This window comes from Bos indicus, chromosome 3 (genome assembly GCF_029378745.1).
Source record: "Bos indicus isolate NIAB-ARS_2022 breed Sahiwal x Tharparkar chromosome 3, NIAB-ARS_B.indTharparkar_mat_pri_1.0, whole genome shotgun sequence".
NCBI lineage: Eukaryota > Metazoa > Chordata > Mammalia > Artiodactyla > Bovidae > Bos > Bos indicus.
The window spans coordinates 68,063,075-68,082,886 of record NC_091762.1 but is presented as its reverse complement, the minus strand read 5'-3'; the positions used below and the strand labels follow the sequence as shown (position 1 = coordinate 68,082,886).

Here is a 19,812-nt window from a genome sequence, read left to right as displayed (position 1 = left end):
GTTTGGCATGGCAAAATATATTAGAAGTGTTTTATTGGTCACCGGGCAACATACTAGATGGAAGGGGAATCATTCTGAAAAATGCAAAACCATGTCTAGTAGCATCTCAAAAGTAGCCCTGGAGAAACACAGATAATCTGCTTGCGCCAATTCATCAAGATGGTCCTTTGTCTCCCTAATTTGAGTGTCAAGAGCAACCACCCAATAAAGAATTGCCAAGACCCGATAAGATTCTCCTCTGGCTGCTGCTTTTTTTGCCCTAACAACTGGTACTATTCATGCCTAGAGCACAAATTGAATAAATAGCTTCAAGGCTGGCAATGTTGGACACTGTTTGGAAATTTTTGTTCTTCCTTGAAAGGCTAAATCCCATATGTTTCTCACTTCCCCCCAAACACATAGCATTAATAGTCATTGTTGCACTGACTAATTTTAACTTTCTTAATACTGAGTATAGAAGGATGCTTCATAAGTTAAAAATAGTTTCTGTTGTATCATCAGTCCAGCAATGGATTAGTGAAGATTAAAAACCGGATTGTAATGCCTTCTTTGGCCTTGAGAAAGCTCTTATTGTGCCTATGGTTCAGTTGGTCTGCTGATCATTTCCATCTTAATGTAATCTTTAACATTACACTGCTACAGGTGAGGAATTGAGTAATACATTAAGACAACTATTCTCACTGAGCAATTTCACAAAAAATATGTTTCCAACTAAATTAGACATTTAGCAAATGCCATTTGTAATTCAACGTGGGGTGGGAGAAGGGGAGATCATCCTTTAAACAAGATATTGATATGCATTTCCTGAGAAAAAACAAATAATTATTTTTTTAAATTTCAATTGGAGTTCTAAATGTGAAATTATATACTGTCAGTCCAGTAGAACAACACAAGGACAGCACTAAAGGCCTTAAGATTCTTACAAAATAAGCAGTAAACAATTTTATCTCTAGCAGCCAGAAATCTTTCATTTAAATTAAGAAGAATCTACAGGTCCAGTTAATCCTGTGGATATGATGTGCTGAATGTTCTTAACACTTAAATCATTTAGATGAACACTAGGAACCTCAAGGAGCTGATAAAAATAAATAAATTACAATATTTAAAACGTAATGAATTTAATAATTTGGATGAAAATGAGGCTATAAAGATTGCATGAGAATCACTAAATTTAAAAAAGTAAAATTAAGCAGGAAGAGAATATCAGAAAGCTTACAATTGGAAAACTGAAATATTAATTAATTTACTTGAAAAAAAAATTCGTGACAGATTCCTCCCTGCTAAGAACATAAACGCAAATTCTATAAATAGAGCTATTGACATTTCGGTTGTTGGCTTGTTTTTACCGAAATCACAAAACAGAAATATTAGTTTGCAAATTTTCAAATGGCTATCATGTTCAGAATCCAGCTGGATTCCCTCTTCCTTTTTACTTGATGACTTCATAAAAGATAAATAAGCCCTTGGACTAAGAGGTGGGTATACTGGCACAGTTAACTCTCTCGCCCAAGAAATTCTACTCCGCTGAGATTACTATTTGGGGGCTGGAAGGGGGGAATGAAGAGGTCTTTAGGACCCAGCAGGCGGCGGCAGGCGGCAGTTGTGTAGATCGCTGAGAGACTACGAGGGTCCGGTTCAGTTTTAATTCTGTCTCTAATCTCTGCAACAGCGGCGCTTCCTGGGTCCCGCGGCTCCCCTGCTCACTCAGCCGAGGCTGGCCGCCGGGCGAAAATCAAAGCCGCCTCCGCCCCGTCACCCACGATGGAAACCCTCCAAGAAAAAGTGGCCCCGGACGCGCGTGCCTAAGGATTCCGCACAAAAGAAGTGCCCAAAATGAAGACCCTGGTGGTGAGTCATTTGTTGTAACTCCTCTGGGCATCGGCGGGATCCCGGGGCGCAGCGTCCCCGGGGCGCAGCGTCCCCAGGGCGCACGGGAGAGCTCCCGGGCGCCTAACCCTGAGCTGCTAGATCGCCCGTTACAAAGGGAGAACTTTTCACCTGCTCCGGGTCTACTCCCGATTCCTCAGTTCTGCTAGGCTCGGAATCCCAGAGCCGGAACGGGAACTCGGGTTGCTGGGCTCCTGGATCTCCGGCCGGAGTTCCGAGCGGTCAGCGGAGAGCCAGAGAAACCTAGGAGTGGTGGGCGTCTTGTTTGGGAATGGGGATTGCCCTAAAGCAACAGCTTGGCAAAAACTAAGAGGGGCGGGAAGCGGGGGACCTTTGCCGACTTTCTTGATTTCCTTGTCGTTATTTCAAACTTGCAAGGATGGCCGAGGTAGAGCCCCAAGGGTCCAGAAAGGAGAGGCTAGACATTCCAGCAGCCGATCTGGGGACAGAGGGCCCCCTCCCAAAGTGCAAGCCCCCCCTGCCCCCGCCGCCGGAGCGCTGTCCCTCGCGTAACGGGGCGCCGCGCACCACCTGTCCTCTGCCAGGAGATGTGGGAGGCGGTGGCGGCCGAGAGCAGCGACGCGCAGGGAGCATCCCCTGCGGTACCCCCGGGGACTGTGCCTTCTCTGCCCGGGCTGTGAGCGGCCGGGGTAGAAACCGAGCCATGCAGCCCCCGACCCCGACCTCCCCCGCCCGTCTTGTCTGACCGTCGCGCTGGTATCCCCGCCGGGCGCGCTCCTCCCGGGTCGGCGCTCAGACTCTCCTGTGCTCTCTCCCGCCCGCCCGCAGCGCCATGGTCTGGCAGTGTGTTTAGCGCTCACCACCATGTGCACCAGCTTGTTGCTCGTGTACAGCAGCCTCGGAGGCCAGAAGGAGCGGCCCCCGCAGCAGCAGCAGCAGCAGGCAGCGGCGACCCTCAGCTCGCGGCGGGCGGCAGAGAGCAGCCCCCCGCCGCGCCCGGAGACCCCCGCGGGACCGCGGCCACTGGACGGATACCTCGGCGTGGTGGACCACAAGGTGACAGCTCGCTCGCCAGCCTGCCCGCCACCCAGCCTGGGGATCCCGCACACCTGAGCTTGCCCCCTTCCCCGGGGCTGGGAGGCGCCGTGAGTAGGTGCCATTCGGAGGCTGGAAGGGGGAGTGGACCCTGCGGGGTGGGATGGGATAGTTACTATTTGGTGTGAATTTCTATTTGGAGAAGGTAGCAAAGTTTTTTAAGGAACAGGAATGAGATGGGTGCGCCCCAAAGCCTAATTTCCTAACAGGAACCGTCCCTGGAACTAGAACCGCTCGTCCCCGGAACGACAGCTACTGCTGGGTGCTGGATTCCTGAAGCCTCGGGTTTGGCGGCCGAGTCGCGCCCTAATGGGAGGAGACCCGGGAATGGAGCGGGTACCAGTCCGAGCGGTTACCTCGGACAGGGTGCCGGAAGCTAAATAGCAGCTAGTCCTCTGCTGGCCGCTGCTCAGGCTCGCAGATTCCTATCTGATCACTGCTTCAGATGCTCAGGGCTGAATTATCACAGCCCTGGAGAGCAGTGCCCAGGCAGGCGCAGAAGGCTTGAGGCACAAACTCAGCTTCCATTGGCTTGAAACTCATCATTGAGGGCCTATTTTCCTGTGCCTTCCGGGAAGCCGCTGCATGGCTTGGCTAATAATTAATAAGATGAATTTTTAAGAAATTGAGCTTTCTTTCCCTGGAATAATAAATCTCTGGTTTCAGAGTGTGAAGCCTCTGGGAGAATTGTAATCAAGTTTCTTGATTCTAAAAAGATATTTTAATACAGTTTAAATGTATTTCCCATTATCTGAAGCTGTTAATATATTTTTATTAAAACACCATTCCATTCCATATATGCTCTATAAAGCTACCTCTTGAAACCACCCAACTGTTCTGCTTTATGTATTACTACGTTTTATGGTTGTGAACCAAAGTAATATTTAGGAGGTGCTCCTTTTGTGTGAAAAGGTGGCTTTTGTCATGCATGAAAAAGTCAGACTTTTTAAAGTGACCATCAAAATACTTCTACTCACTTGTGCAATGTATTATGCTAAGGAGTTAAAGGGTACAAAGGAGTTTAAGGCAAGACCCAACCTTTAGAAATCTTTGAATGCCTGTGGGGAAAAAACAACATACCATGAAATATGAATGGATGGATAGATGACAGAGAGATAGACGGTAAATATAAATGTATGGGAAATACTGGATATAAAGTTATTATTGTTGGAATACAAAGATGAGAAAGATCTCTGCTCTGGTAGGATTAAGGAAAGTTTCTTTGAAAAGGTGGAACTTGCACTGGAAGGATTCAGGGAGCAGAAAAGAGAGAGAGATTTCATTAGGAAGTGATTTGCTGGGGAGGGGTCTGGTGATCTTAAAATCAAAAGTAGAAACAGCTGTCAGTTTCACAGTTAAGGCTTCTGTTTCTCTTTAATTTGTTGATTGATTACATACTTTGTATCTGCAAGCAACCCATAAGGGCTGAGTCCTAGAAAAGTTTGGGCACTGACTTCTGACTGTGGATGGATGTGGTGTTTATGTGTTTATGATGAATCTATTGAACATGGTGGATTTTCATGGCTGTTGTTTAATGTAAATGGCTAGCATTTGTGAAGGTTTTGTTAATAGGGATGTCAAAAGGTAAATTTGCCGAAAGCTGTGATCTACCTTTAGGAAGATGTTGCTAGTACTTCCCTTCCTGGGCGCTCCTGCTGGACCAGCACTAGCTAAGAATGTTGGTAGCCTCAGGCAAACTATGATGCCCTCATGTTCTTTTTCAAAACAGTGTTTATTCACACTAATATACTGGTTTTCATTTTCAGTGAATCAGCATTGTATTTCATTAAAATGAAGAACAGCCCTTTTGGGAAAGGGATAGGGACACTATATATGAGAAATTGAGATTATCTGTAGTAAAGGGTTTTGTAAACTGTAAAGTGTTTTGTGAATGATAGATATGTGTGGAAGACCTTAGCAGAGAATTATAAATGTGACCAGGAAAGTCTTTGTAGATAATATTAATGAAATTGGTTTTATAGAAAACCAACTTCTCACAAAATTCCATATCCAAAGGGTTCAAAAAAGTTTACCCTGCCTCAAGCAAAGGAACAAATGCAGATCTTAAAACAAGTGCCTTCTCTTTAGGCATCATTGCAATTGTCCCACTGAATGAAATGTAAGCTGCTCAGAATGTAGCCACTTTGTTGTTGTTTAGTCACTAAGTCATGTCTGACTCTTTGCGACCCCTTGGACTGTGGCTGCCAGGCTCCTCTGTCTATGGGATTTCCCAGGCAATAATACTGGAGTGGGTTGCCATTTCCTTCTTCAGGGGATCTTCCCGACCCAGGGGTCGAACCTGTGTCTTCTGCACTGGGCAGGCAGATTCTTTACAGGGAAGCCAGTAGTCACTTTACTGCTACTGTTTACTGACTGGAAATTGGGCAAAGTTTCATCTCCAATGGCTCTCTGAAGGTACACATGTAAAAGGTTTATGTTCTCTCCCAGTTGCTGTTTAGGTTTACTTGGGAGTTTCCTATGTATAGTCTTGCTTAAGCAGAGGTAGAAATCATTTGTTAGACTATTGCTGGGAATTTTCTTTCCAGTGAATACTGAGGAAGGTAAGAAATGAAAGCTTTTCTATTCTTATTGTGTTGCCAGATGATGCTCTGATTGCTTTTGTCCCCCACTCTTACATCAGGCTTTAGAAAAATTACGGGATGTCCTGACTGTGATGACCACCAAGCCATATGCTGCTGCATATTGAATCAGAATTCCAACAGACTTTCTATTTCCCATTGATTTACTGAATCTGGAGAGGGTTACAGATACCACTTAGGAAAACGTTCACATCTCCATGGCTGGAGGTCCCAAAGTCTGATAAATATGTAGTGTTTTTGTTCAGTTACATGATGGTATTAACATTATAACTCCAAGATTAAATTCAACAGGCGGTCCTAATCCCCAACACCTGAATTTCACAAATTACCGCCTGTCTGCGATGATAGTCTTGTCTTATACGCTGCAGACTGAATTACTGTTGAGATTAAATCACTATGTGCTTTTGTTGAAAGACATGCCGCAAGTCAAGCCAGTGATGAGCAATATGTATAGAAGCTTAAAATATCACTTTGCATGGTCATATTCCATACTTCCTCTTTCATAAAAGATGTGAGCGGAAATTGTAATTCCAGTATGACTGAGTAAGTGAGGGATTCTTGCAATATCTTGTGACAATGAAGCCATTTCACTCTGCCTTAGATTTTTTTCTCTTCATTCCCAACCCTTCCCCTAAACTTTTCCCTACAAATCTCCCACTAACTCATTTCCATCTTGTTACATGTCTGTTACTGCAGCTACTGTATCTGCATCCTGGCATTTCCTGGTCCCTGTTTTTGGAAGCCATTGATTTCTAATCAGATCTGCCAGATCTAAGCAAAGAAGCCAAGTTTCATGGTTTGGGGAAACGTCAGCCTTTGAACTGCAGCATAATGTATAATCAAACTAAAATACACATGTGTGTGCTTGCACACAGAGAAACACACACACACACTAAATCAAACCACCCCCAGAGGAAAGCACCAATTCTCCCAGCAGAGTGGGAGGGGGCATGTAGCACATTCTATGTCCAGACTGGATTGGCTCTGGGTAGGTAAAGTCATTGGCCATCTGGTGGACCCTGTGAAATGAAACTGTGAGCCAATTCCCATTTCCAGTGGAGCAACAAGGGAAGCCTTCCAGTGAACAGGAGCTCTTATCACAGAAGGCCAACTTGTCACCTGGGCTGCCCTTTGCTTAAATGGCTTATAAAGAGCAGTGATCATAAGGTCTGAAGCTGAGCTGCTCTCTCCTCGCTTTAGCAAGAATGGATTTTACATGTACCAGTGGCATGCTTGCCTTGGTTCTTTCTTTCCTTAAGCACTCAGTTATATAGACAAAACCAAACTGCTTAGAGGTAATAGTACTATCACTATTAATCAGTAGCTGTCCAGTTGGAATGCTAAGACAAATCAACGCAAGAGTTGAAAAAAGAATTCAAAACTGGAAAAAAAGGTTCAGTTCTGACTCTTTGTGACCCCCATGGACGGCAGCACACCAGGCTCCCCTGTCCATCACCAACTCCTGGAGCTTACTCAAACTCATGTCCATCGAGTTGGTGATGCCATCCAACCATCTCATCCTCTGGTATCCCATTCTCCTCCTGCCTTCAATCTTGCCCATCATCAGGGTCTTTTCCAATGAGTCACTTCTTCGCATCAGGTGGCCAAAGTATTGGAGTTTCAGCTTCAGCATCAGTCCTTCCAATGAATATTCAGGACTGATTTCCTCTAGGATGGACTGGTTGGATCTCCTTGCAATCCAAGGGGCTCTCAAGAGTCTTCTCCAACACCACAGTTCAAAAGCATCAGTTCTTCGGTGCTCAGCTTTCTTTATAGTCCAACTCTCAGATCCATACATGACTACTGGAAAAATCATACCCTTGACTAGATGGACCTTTGTTGGCAAAGTAATGTCTCTGCTTTTTAATATACTGTGTAGGTTGGTCATAGCTTTTTTTCAAGGAGCAAGCATCTTTTAATTTCATGGCTGAAATCACCATCTGCAATGATTTTGGAGCCCCCCAAAATAAAGTCTGTCACTGTTTCTATTGTTTCCTCACCTATTTGCCATAAAGTGATGGGACCAGTTGCCACAAGCTTAGTTTTCTGAATGTTGAGTTTTAAGCCAACTTTTTCACTCTCCTCTCTCACTAAAAAGGTATGTGCCATATAACTTACTTTGAAATTATGGCATAAGAATTCTTTTTTTAGAGAGGTATATACATTCCAGATATAAGTTTATATCATTCATTAGACTCTTTTATAATATTTGAGGCATCCAGTGAAGGATAATTTGGTTCTCAAAGAAATTTAAAGTGACTCATTTGCAGTGTTCAAGTATTATAAAATGTAAAGTGCCAATTATGACAAAACTCTGTTATCACAAAGCATCAACTAAAAGAAATCATGAAATGCACAGCTTTTTATTGGCAAAAATTTCCAATAATGTAGTTGTTTTAAACTGGAAAAGTATTCTTATAAGGTTAATAAAATAGTTAACCTTTCTTAATTCTGATCCAGGAGTATTTCTCCAACTTCCCATAGGAGTAATCCCAAGATACCGTTATGCCAAAGCCCAGATTGTACCTAGTGGATGAGTCTGACCTGGCTCCCTTTCAAGTGTCAGGTATTCTGGCCTCTTTCTGATCCTTGCACACTGATTGTGCCTCAGGACCTTTGCACTGGCTATTTCATCTCCCTGGAAAGCTCTCGCTCAAGATCTTTTGCATGGTTGATTCCTTCTGACCATTTAGTCCTCAGATCACATATAATCTTCTTGGGTATCAAACTCTTTAAATAGCCCCCTTCTCAACAGTCGTTCTCTATTTTACCAGCCTGTTTTATTTCCCTAGTAATACTTAACAATATCTGAAATAAACTGAAAGTTTATTTGTGTCTTGTCTGCCCTCCCCCCAAGTACAATCTAAGTGCTGTGACAGCAAATATTTATACCTCTTGCTGAACAGTTTAACTTCAGGCCTAATGCTTGGCCATTGCAGTATACAATAAGTATTTATGGAAGGAAAGAAGAAAGCAGGGTGTATTGGGGGTACCTTACGTCAAGTCCTTTCTCTACAAGAAACATCAGGGCAGTCTCAGGCCCAGGTATGTCGTGTCTTTCCTAAATTTGATTTACTATTGCTCCACCTAATAATGATAATGGAAAGGAAGAAGAAATGATTTAAAACAAAAGACTCTTTGGGAATAAGATTTGGGAATCTACCAATTTAATAGGCTTCCCTTATTATCGTGCATATTAAAGTTTGAGAATCATCATCTGAAATGTTTTTAATCATCACAATGTGTAGTTCTGTAGCTAATTTGTTTCTGGGTTTTGAACTACTCACAGCCCTTAGTAAATATTCACTGAAGGCCTAATAGTTGCAAAATTACAGGGAATTCTGGAAGAAGAACACAGTCCCTACCCTCAAAGAACCTTTTTAATCTAATTGGAAAGAAAAGACAAAGAAGTAAGAAAGGTTAATAAAAAAGCAAGTGCTGAATAATAATATGAAACCAAGAAACAGTAAATCAAGGCAGTGGCACTAAAAAGGAGTCAATTTCTGTGATCTTTCCCATCTATAAAATTGGTTAAATACTATTATTACCTTAGAAGTTATAAAACTTTCAAATTAAAATTCCATTATTCATTAACCCTTTTAAATATATGTGTGTATTTCTATATATATTACATAGATGACAGGCAGCGATAGTTAACAACTTGAATATTAAATCAACTTCAAAGTGGGTTGATTTTAAATTCAAAATATTCAGTCTCTTTATGATTCTCCTTTGGAATGGCATAGGATCCCCTGGACTCTTGAAGGGAGCTAACCCTGTTACCTTGTTCACCTATCTCTGTAACATATGGTGATTATATTTACAAACCAAATCTCGTAACTCATGGTATGATGAATTCTAACATAATTGTGTTGGCCACAAGACAGAATATTTGCGATCAGATCTGTCCTGAAACACACATCTGTTATAGAGGAGACTTTTCATAACCTCTAAGGTCAAACCACAGCTCAGTGTAATTCCTGTCCTCCAAATGCTGGGATAAAGAGAGATTAAAGATGAGAAAAGACTGAAAGGTTAAAACCCATCATTAATCAATAAATTATTCTGAAAAGCTTCTATACATGTATTAAGTAGCCTTTGAGCAGCTGTGAAGGGCCTTAGATATTGAAAGACAAGGAATGATGATTTCTTAAATAATAATATTATTACCCATACCTTGTAATTCAAGAGAATTCCCTTGTGAGTCAGTAAATTTATGATCAAATGGTCAATAAAAATTTGGGAGTGGGGGCTTTTGTAAGATGTACTCAGATTCTTCTCAAACTGTTTTAGTCTTAAACTCACAGTGTGGGCCTGGGACAAATAAATATTTTTATTGCATGCTGTATTCAATATAGTTTCCCAAATAATAACCACAAGCATGGATAGTCTTAATTTAGACAGAATATCAGCAGGGAAGCCTTCCTAGACTTGTAGTCCATGATGGATCTGAGCTATATGCTTTGTCTTCATCACCAGGTTCCCACGATAACACTAATTCTAGTTTATTGTCATTTTTTGTCTAAAATTGTCTGCTTTTCCAGTTTGACAGTCAAGTCTTGGAGAAGGGGAATTTTTTCTCTTTTTTTGTCATTAAATTCTCAGCCTGGCATATAATGGGTCATCAATAAATATTTGTTGAATGCATAAGTGTATCTATATAAATATTTTATATTTCTTCTAAAATAAGCCCATTTATGACTGCTTGGAGTCACTGAAAAAGAATAACTACATATTGTAAATATCAATTTTTCAGGCCACAATTTGTAGTTCTGTAACTATTTCATTTCCACATTCTTGTACTTATCAGATCTCTTCAACATACTCAAAATTTTAGAGCTAGAACAAAAACTTCACAATTATCAAAAGGGACTCATGAGTGGTCGTGCAATTTTCCCAGAGTGGCAGTGAGTCTCTGACATGAGTATCATTCCTATAAAAGAAATTCAGTGCCAGTGTATTCTAAGCAGCGACTCAATGCTATTTGAACAGAATTTATTAAAATGAAGAACCTAGGCGTATCCAGTTATTGGAAAGAAATAAATATTTAAACATCTTATTATTCTGAAATGAATATGAGCATATGCCTCTAGATAGTTGAAAAGAGCTCCCACCAACCACTGACTTAGCAATGGGTACTCTAAAGACTGCATAAAATGCATGGCACTGATGTAATTGGAACAATTTGCAAATCAGAGTAGATTTTGCCTTTAAAAAGTAAACCAAGCCAAAAGGAGTGTGGTGTTTAATTATTTGCAGAAAATGTCATAAGTAGACCACTCATTCAGCTGAATTACCTTCTCCTCAGTGGGGAAGGAAACATCAGTGAGAGATTCAGTTCACCAAGTTTCTTCAGGTAACCATTGACTCCTGCTAGATTCTGAGATGAGCTTCTTGCTCTGAGATAGAATGACTTGAGGCAAATCAGAAAAACCATTTTACCCATAGTAGGGAAAATGAACCTTGATAGTTGTTGTAGCTCAGAATGAAAAGGAATCTTTTTTATTATATTCTCTTTTAATAGCTAAGAAGATGTCTTTAGTGTTCCTGAGAACCTCACCAAGTCTGAAGATACCCTGGCTGACTGAAATGCAGAGTTAAATCATTTTTAAATAAGAAAGCATATTCTGGAAATTAATTGCACATAAGGGACCTCTCTACTGACTGAACTGCATTACTGAATTTCTCATTTACAGATCTGCTCATGTTCTTCACACACCTCCAATGGCTTCCCATTTCCTGGAGGATCATGTTCAGACTCCATAGGATGGCTCTCAAGGCCTGATGGGGTCTTTGTGGCCTAACTCCCCAACCTCACCTCTCACAGCAACTCATAGCTCAGGTTCCACACACCCTGGGAACACAGCTTGCTGTTTCACACTCACCTGCTCTTCCTCCATTAAGGAATGCCCTTTCTCCTTTTTTTCCACCAGATAGGGAATGAATCATCCATTAAAACCCAGTGCAAGCATCTCCTTGCTAAAGTTTTCCCAGAGACAACCTCTATGCAGAGTAAACTGCTCATTCTTTTATGCCAATGGCATATCAGTCAATCAAATATTGGGTAAGTGCCCACTATGTGTTAGACACAGAGAGGGAAAAAATAGGGAGGACCTAGTCCTTACCCACAGGAAAATCACAGTGGAGGAAATTATATATTACAATAACTGTACCTTGGTAAGTGCTAAAATATTCTCTGTATCCTGTGCACATCTCTAATAACAAAATATTACAATTATTTGTTTGCATGCTTATTTCCCCTACTAGACTACACCTTTTTGAGGCCAGGAACAAAACTTATCCATCATAGTATCTCCAGAATCTGAAACTGTACCTCATACATGTCAAAACTCAACAAATGTTTGTTGAACATTAGGTGGACAGAAAATGAAAGTGAAAGTCGCTCAGTCATGTCCAACTCTTTGCAACCCCATGGACTATAGCATACCAAGTTCCACCGTCCATGGGATTTTCCAAGCAAGAATACTGGAGTGGGTTGCCATTTCCTTCTCCATCTCCTTCTCTCCAAGTTGCCATCTTTCAGACCCAGGCATTGAACCCAGGTCTCCCACACTGTAGGCAGACGCTTTACCATCTGAGCCACCCGGGAACAGAATCCTGTTCTAATTATGTGTAATAGGAAGAGAGCTGAACAAATCTGGCTGATAAACTTATCATAAGAATGACGGAAATGATAAGTAGGGACAGAAGGACTTCACATTTGTGGCACACACATCTTTAATTTCTGGTTCCCCTTTAAATGCAGCGCAGCTTTTGCTGATCTTTCCAGAGTGGTTGACCTGGTGTTGAGAAATAGGAATGCCTCTATTTGAGGGCAGAATGATATTGTGAAAGGCAGGTAGGCATGTCCAAGCTTTTTACTTGTTATGAGCTCTTTGGAAAGCCCTGTAACTTTTAGGCTAGTCTGTAGAAGGGGCAGTGAAGCTAGATTTGTTCATTCTTTTATTTATCAAATAATATTGTGTGACTTGCCATTATGTTCGGGACCCAGAAAGTAGCAACACATAAGGTATGATCCCTGACCCTGTGAAACTTAACATATATGAGAGACAGATAAGCAGGCATAAAAGCACAGCACAGATTTGGAAAGAAAGATTTACATGTTATGGAGATTAACTTTTTATCCTGAAAGCTTTGAGGAAGTCTTCAAAGGGTGATTAAAGAAATGACTTCACCAGATGTGTTTCAATGGATCATCATGGCTTTGGCGTGGCACAGGTCTGAGCGGTCCTAGGTTATAGGAAGAGGGACCAGTTAGCAGAGTGTAGATGTGATCTAAGTGAGAGATGCTTAAAAAAGATCTAAGATTTGTGCCTGCCTTAAGTTTCTATGATCACCCACCCCACTGTGTCGGTTCAGACAGTCTGAGTGCATCTTTTCAAACAGCAGAAGGTTTGTGGTTCACGATTGCCTCTCAAAAGTTAGTGAAAAGAGTTTGAGGATGATCCCAGATGGCACTCCAACTTTGTCTAATTTTGAAACTTGCTGTGCATCTTAATACCACATACTGACTTGAGCAAAACAATGGTGTGATGGTTAAGGCTGAAGCAAGCTGTTCATGGAGATTCCATCATGCACACTGGCAATGAATGACAAGAATTAAACCCTCCACCTGCAGCAGAGCCAGTGGGGTGTGGAATACATGTGATGAAGACTTTTTATTAGGTAACAGTTCTATAAGGAGAGAATTTACCCTAGAATAACCTTGTCATAGGAGACTTTTGTTGCATAATAAATGTCACCAGGTGTAAATCTGTTTGAAATATGGGGTGGAAGGTAGTCTCCTCTCCTTTCATTCCCATAGTTAGAGAGCAATTGGCATTTTTTTTAATCACTTAAGTTCGTTAACAACTTCTAAGAAAAGTAAAGATTCTATTTCCCATGCATCAGAAGGAAAAAAAATGTGTCAAGGGGGTCTGATTCCTAATTCATTTGAAAACATTTGGTTGGAAGCAAAAAATACACACATCTGAATGAGTTCTAGTTTTATCGGGCTCATATTTGGAGTTACTCAGCAATGTCGCACCTGCCAGGCTGCCATCAGGGATTTCCAAGTTGTCTCCCATTACCTAAGGAGTACATACTTCCATTCTGTAGTGCAAATCATAAAGCTGGATCATTCCATTTTTGTTCCTCTTGTTGCAGGTTTTGAACAAAGTGCTAGAAGTGGTGATGATATTCTACTTGTTTTCTGGAACGTGGAAAAGGGATTATAGGAATCTGTATGTGTTCCCCACTACCAAAGAAAAAGAAGCTTAACCTTGATACTCAAGCCATAATGAATCCCTTAAAGAATTGTGCCCATCACTCTTCCTAACAACTGTATGTGGTTTTTGGCTCTGTTTCAAATTTGAAGTGTTTTAACCCAAAAGTTCAGAAATAAAAATCAGAGAAAGCCATTATAAGAGAACAGGGTATCCTGACTGGATGAACCTTCAGTAGTGAAGTATAAAGATGAAATAACTAAGTCCAGGACCAGGAATAAAGACCAGAGTGAAAAATAAGACCAGTTGCTTCTTCCCTGTTATCAAAGGTGAACTCCTCCTGACCATACAGACATGAAATACTGATTGGGTTCCAGAAAGATGATTAGGGTGGTTTATCATGGGTTCTGCAGTGTCTATGAAGGAGTCACAGTTGTTTGAACTTATTATATTGAGTGTGATTTGATGTGCTGTGTTGTAACAGAACAGAAACATCAATGGACAAGGAATCCATCTAACGTTAAGTTCCTGTGACCAAGAATCACAACTGTCTATTTTTTTCCCTGAAATGAGCACTGTGGTTGCCTGCTAAGATGAGCAGCTCAGGTCCCCAAGAGAGTTATTAATCTCAACTTAATAACTGATCTTCCAAGTGGAAGACCATTCTTAATGGGTCCACAGAGTATCCTGATGGTGTTTCACACTTTAGAAGGTGTAAAGGATGGAAGCAGGGGCAGAGCTGAATCTTCAGGATATTCTGCCAACCAGTTAACACCAAAATTCAGTACCATCTCATGAAAACTATACCTCCAGACTGTATTTGAGAGCATAGAATGCCTTCTCTCTGAGAAAAGCTTCTTCTGCATCATCCCCACAATCGCCTGTTGAAAAAGAAACGAGAGAAAAGAGGCAAAATGTTATTTCTGGAAAGCTTACTTTACCCCCACCCAGTTGTCAATGCATATCTTCTCTGTTTCTCAAAACGGCAAGAAAAGATTTATTCATAAACGTACTACCAATTACTGTTGGTAATTTAATATATTTCCTTACACATTTTCCCATATATATCAAATATATGTATCTGTGACATTTTAATGTACTTCTTCCCTGCTTTTAATTCATATATGTTAGGTACATGAGTCTTTTGTTGTTCTGTCGCTAAGTCGTGTCCGACTCTTTGTGATCCCATGGACTGCAGCACGCCAGGCTTTCTTGTCCTTAACCATCTCCCAGAGTTTGTTCAAATTCTTGTCCATTGAGTCAGTGATGCCATCCAACCATCTGATGCTCTATTGTTCCCCTCTCCTCCTGCCTTCAATCTTTCCCAGCATCAGGGTCTTTTCCAATTAGTCTATATATGGGTCTGTGTGCTGTGCTTAGTCGCTCAGTAGTGTCTGACTCTTTGTGACCCCATGGACTGTAGTCTTCCAGGCTCCTCTGTTCATGAGATTCTCCAGGCAAGAACACTAGAGTGGTTTGCCATGCCCTCCTCCAGACTATCTTCCCAACCCAGAGACTGAACCCAGGTCTCCCACAAGGCAGGTGGATTCTTTATTGTCTGAGCCACCAGGGAAGCCCATAAATGCTGGAGTGGGTAGCCTAGCTCTTCTCCAGGGAACCTTCCTGACCCAGGAATGTCTCCTGCATTGCAGGCGGATTCTTTACCAGCTGAGTGACCAGGGAAACCTTTATGGGTCTATATGTATATAGTTTTACAATACGATATGATTGGTGGTATAGTAAAGGACATGAGCTATACGTTAGATCCTAGCTAAAGATATTTCTTTTAATAGCTTAAAACCCAAATATATTCCAATTAAAGTTGGAATAATTAGTAAATATGTCTTGATATTTGTGCTAAGTTCTCCACTTATTAATCCTGAAGATATGTACATCCCTTACTAGGGTATAAACACTTTTTTTTTTTTTTGGCGGAGCTTGTGGGATCTTAGTTCCCTGACTCCCTGACTAAGGATTTAAACCCATGCCCTTGGCACTGAAAGTATGGCCTTGTAACTACTGGGCCACCAGAGAATTCCCTAAACACATTTTTCTTTCCTTGTCTACAATTCTCCCCCACTTTTTACTTGTGGTGATGCTTTCCTCCTCTGCTTGTTTGCTCAGTTACAAAATGTGTTCCAGGATTTTTCAGTTTAATGCATCATTCACAACAGTCCCTTAGCTCTTCTGGTCACTTTCTTTCTAAATTCCCTTCAATCCATCAGTTGCTATTTTGGGGGCATAGCTGGTGGCAAACTCTTATGAGCTTCCAGGACTCAGAGATGATTGTCATCTTTGTAGTCAGTGAGTGTTCCTTTTCCAGATTTTCATCTCATTTTAGCCTTTATTTTCTGGTCTTCCACTCAGCATTTAATTCCCTGTCTGTATATATTACAGTTTGAATTGCTTGTCCTTATACAAGTTTAATTTGACATAAGTGTCTTTCCTAAAAAGAAAATTTACAGCACAAATAATTATATCACCTTCTTAATTAGCAAAGTTTTCTGTATTTCTTTTTTATCTTCTAGTTTTATACAACATTTTAATTCCTTTATCTTATTTTAAGCTAACCGTTGAATTCTATGACTATTCTTCTTGACTTTTTTTTTTTTTAGTACTCAATGTCTTTGAGCTACTCTTTTTCACATTTTTAAAATACATGCTAAATGTTATTTCTTGACTTTGGCATAATTTCATAACTCCTCATTATTCTTTCAGTCCATGGGTAGAATAATTATGTCAGTAAAGACATCAGGGCCTGCCTTTTCCATGACAGCCAACTGGCAGGGGATGTATTTTATACATCTTGGTTTGGTGGCTTCCAAGTAAAGGGATGAATCGGAGAACATAAGATCTTTGCCAGTAAGCTCTTTATGAAATCAGTCCTTTGGTGCCTGAACTGTTTCCTTTATCCTTTAGATTGAAGCATCACTAAAATTTTTTGACCCACTTTTTTTGTTTTGTAGTTGTTTACAAGACACCTACTTAATTTTTCTTTTATTGAAGTGTAGTTGCTGTACAACATTATATGTTATAGGTGTACCATACAGTGATTCACAGTTTTTAAAGGTTATACTCTATTTTTTATAAATAAATAGAATATTTATTTTATAAATATTGTATTCATTGTAATACTTTTAGATATTTTATAAATGTATATAAGATATTGGCTATATCCCCTGTGTTGTACAATATATCCTTATAGCTTATTTTATACATAACAGTTTGGGTCTCTTACTCTCCTACCTCTTCTTGCCCCTTCCCCTATCCACTCCCCACTGGTAACACTAGTTTGTTCTCTGTATCTGTCTAATCCACTTTTTAAAATGTTTTTATTGTGGCGACTTATATATAACATAAAATTTGGCACTTTAACCATTTTTAAGTCTACAATTCTGTGGCATTTTAAGTAATCCACAGTAATGTTGATCATCATAACTATTTTCAAAATTTTTCATTACCCCAAACAGACTCAGTAACCATTATGCAATAACTCCCCATTCTTCCCTCCCTCCAGGCCCTGGTAATCTCCATTCTACTTTCTGTCTGTCTCTATGAATTTGCTTATTTTACATATTTCATAAAGTGGAGTTCAATCAGTATTCCTCATTTTATGTCTGACATTTCACTTGGCATAATCTTTTTTCCCATGTTTTAGCGTGGATCAGAACTTTGTTCCCTTTCATTGCTGAATAATATCCATTTTATGGCTAAGCTACATTTTGTTTATCCACTCATCTTTTGATTGACACGTGGGTTATTTCCACCTTTTTTTTTTTCAGTTTTTTTTTCTCTCCTTGAGGCTCTTTTTCATATGTTCTCTTTTATCTCAATTTAAAATTTTACTTCTGCTTCCTTCCCCCTGCCCTCCAGACCACACACACTGCAGCAGTGATAAGCTCCACCTCAGCAGCAGTACAACTCATGTATCTTCATGACATTTGAACACAGTGACTTTTGTTTCATGGGTAGAGCACAAGAAATATGGAGAAACACTTTTTCTGGGGACTGGACAATGCTAGATATAAGATTGGATGTTTACAATTATGGATGTTGCTGTGACAATGAGAGAGGAGTCCAGGTGGACTTTGATACAGTTTGTGCCTTGTCTGTTACTTGCTGTGCCCTTGAAGCAGTGCTTCTCAAGCATTAATCTATATATATATGAATCACCTGAGAATCTTATTAAAATGCAGATTTGAATCTTAAGGTCTGAGTATGGGCCTGAGAATCCGCATTTCTAACAAGCACTCCATGCAGCTACTGGCCCAAGAACCACATTTTGAGTTGCAAGATGTTGAGGCATAGGGCCCAGACTCTCATGTCTAAATATCACTCTCATGTGATATTAAGGGTAATACTGTGTATCCTGTATGAATAGCATATAGCTGAAATTAATTTTTAATCTAAATTTATAATTATTTTCCTTTAAGAGCTAAATTTAGTTCATTTACATTTATTGTGATTTTATATATATATGTATATATATTACTGATATACTGGAGTTTTTTTTTTTAAACTTCACTTAAACATTGGCTTATTTATCTCTTTTTCTATGCTTTTTTTTCCTTCTCTTTTTCCCCCTTCCTCTGGATGGGTGGAGGATTTTGTGTGGGAGGGAGAGGAGGTTGTCTTTCTTATTCCATTTTTAACTTACACTGGCTTGGAATTTATACTCAATTTCTATTCTTTCAATGTTATTCTTGAAATTTTAAGAATACTTACCAAAATCATAAGTTATTTTTACCCTCATTCCAGATAATTCAAAGACATTGGAACACTAACTCTGGGCAACCTGAACAGTAGTCTTACTATTATATTGAAGTATTTTCTCTTTTTTAAGCCTAACAAATTGGATATTAGCATTATTAATGTCATTGTTTCAGATAATCAATGTTTATTTAAATTTATCTGCATATTACCATTTTTTCACTCATCATTTATTCTTGCAAGTTAGATTTCCATTATCCTTCTTCCTAAAATAAATTTTTTAGAAGTTATGCTGATGAGGTTCTGTTGGTAGTAAACAGTGTTTTAGTTTTTCTGAAAATATCTTTGCTTACACTCTGGAAACAGAATACAATTCAAAATCACTAGTTATTTTCTCTCTCAGTATTTTGAAGGCCTAATTCCTATGTTTTCTCCCTCTCATTTTGATATTGAGCTGTTTGCCATCAGACTTGTTGTCATTACTTTTTAGGCAGTCTAAACCATTATCTGTTTATAGGATCTCTCCTTCATTCTATCTCTTTGTAATGCTTTGTTTATTTGCCTATGCTGCATTCTAATTTTTTTCTGATTTTCTAGTTTATATTCTACCCAGCTATGTCTAATCTGTTATTTAACTCACTCATCAAGTGTTTTCCCCCACACATTTTATTTTAATCATTTTATTCAACATTTCTAGATTATTTTTTCCTCCACATTATCTTGGTCTTTCTTCATAGTGTCTTCTTCCTTACATACATTTTTATTTCCACATCTGATACCTCCAATATCTTAAATCTTTGGAAGTCTAAGTATGATTTTTCATTTTGTGCTGATTTCATTCAAGAAAACATTTATTTATATGTTTTGTTTGTGGTTCTGTGGATGTGGATGTTTATTGTGACTCCATGTTCATCTGGATTATATTTGTGGAAATTCTTAGTGACCTAAGTTAAAGCATATTCCTCCAAAGAAAGCTTTCATTTGCTTCTGCCAAGCTCCTGGGGGCCATACCAACTAAGAAATACCACTTTGTAGTAAGTCTGACCTGCACATGTCAGTGGTGTGAATGTAAACTGAAAATCTATGTGCTTTTTATGAATTCTTAAGAAAGATTGTTTACCCTCTTCAGTTCAGTTCAGTCGCTCAGTCATGTCCGACTCTTTGCAACCCCACGAATCGCAGCACTCCAGGCCTCCCTGTCCATCACCAACTCCTGGAGTTTACTCAAACTCATGTCATTGAGTCGGTGACGCCATCCAGCCATCTCATCCTCTGTTGTCCCCTTCTCCTCCTGCCCCCAATCCCTCCCAGCATCAGGGTCTTTTCCAATGAGT

General features: G+C 40.0%; 1 protein-coding gene across 1 annotated transcript in view; it reads left to right on the top strand.

The window, feature by feature from the left end:
• The first annotated feature begins 1,581 nt into the window (after positions 1 to 1,581).
• Positions 1,582 to 19,812, top strand: part of ST6GALNAC5 (ST6 N-acetylgalactosaminide alpha-2,6-sialyltransferase 5) — a 213,237-nt gene continuing 195,006 nt past the window's right edge. Inside the window, exons 1-2 of the mRNA XM_070786294.1 lie at positions 1,582 to 1,848; positions 2,677 to 2,904. Coding sequence (XP_070642395.1) covers positions 1,834 to 1,848; positions 2,677 to 2,904 — 243 coding nt within the window. The 5' untranslated portion in view covers positions 1,582 to 1,833. The remainder of the gene's footprint in view (positions 1,849 to 2,676; positions 2,905 to 19,812) is intronic.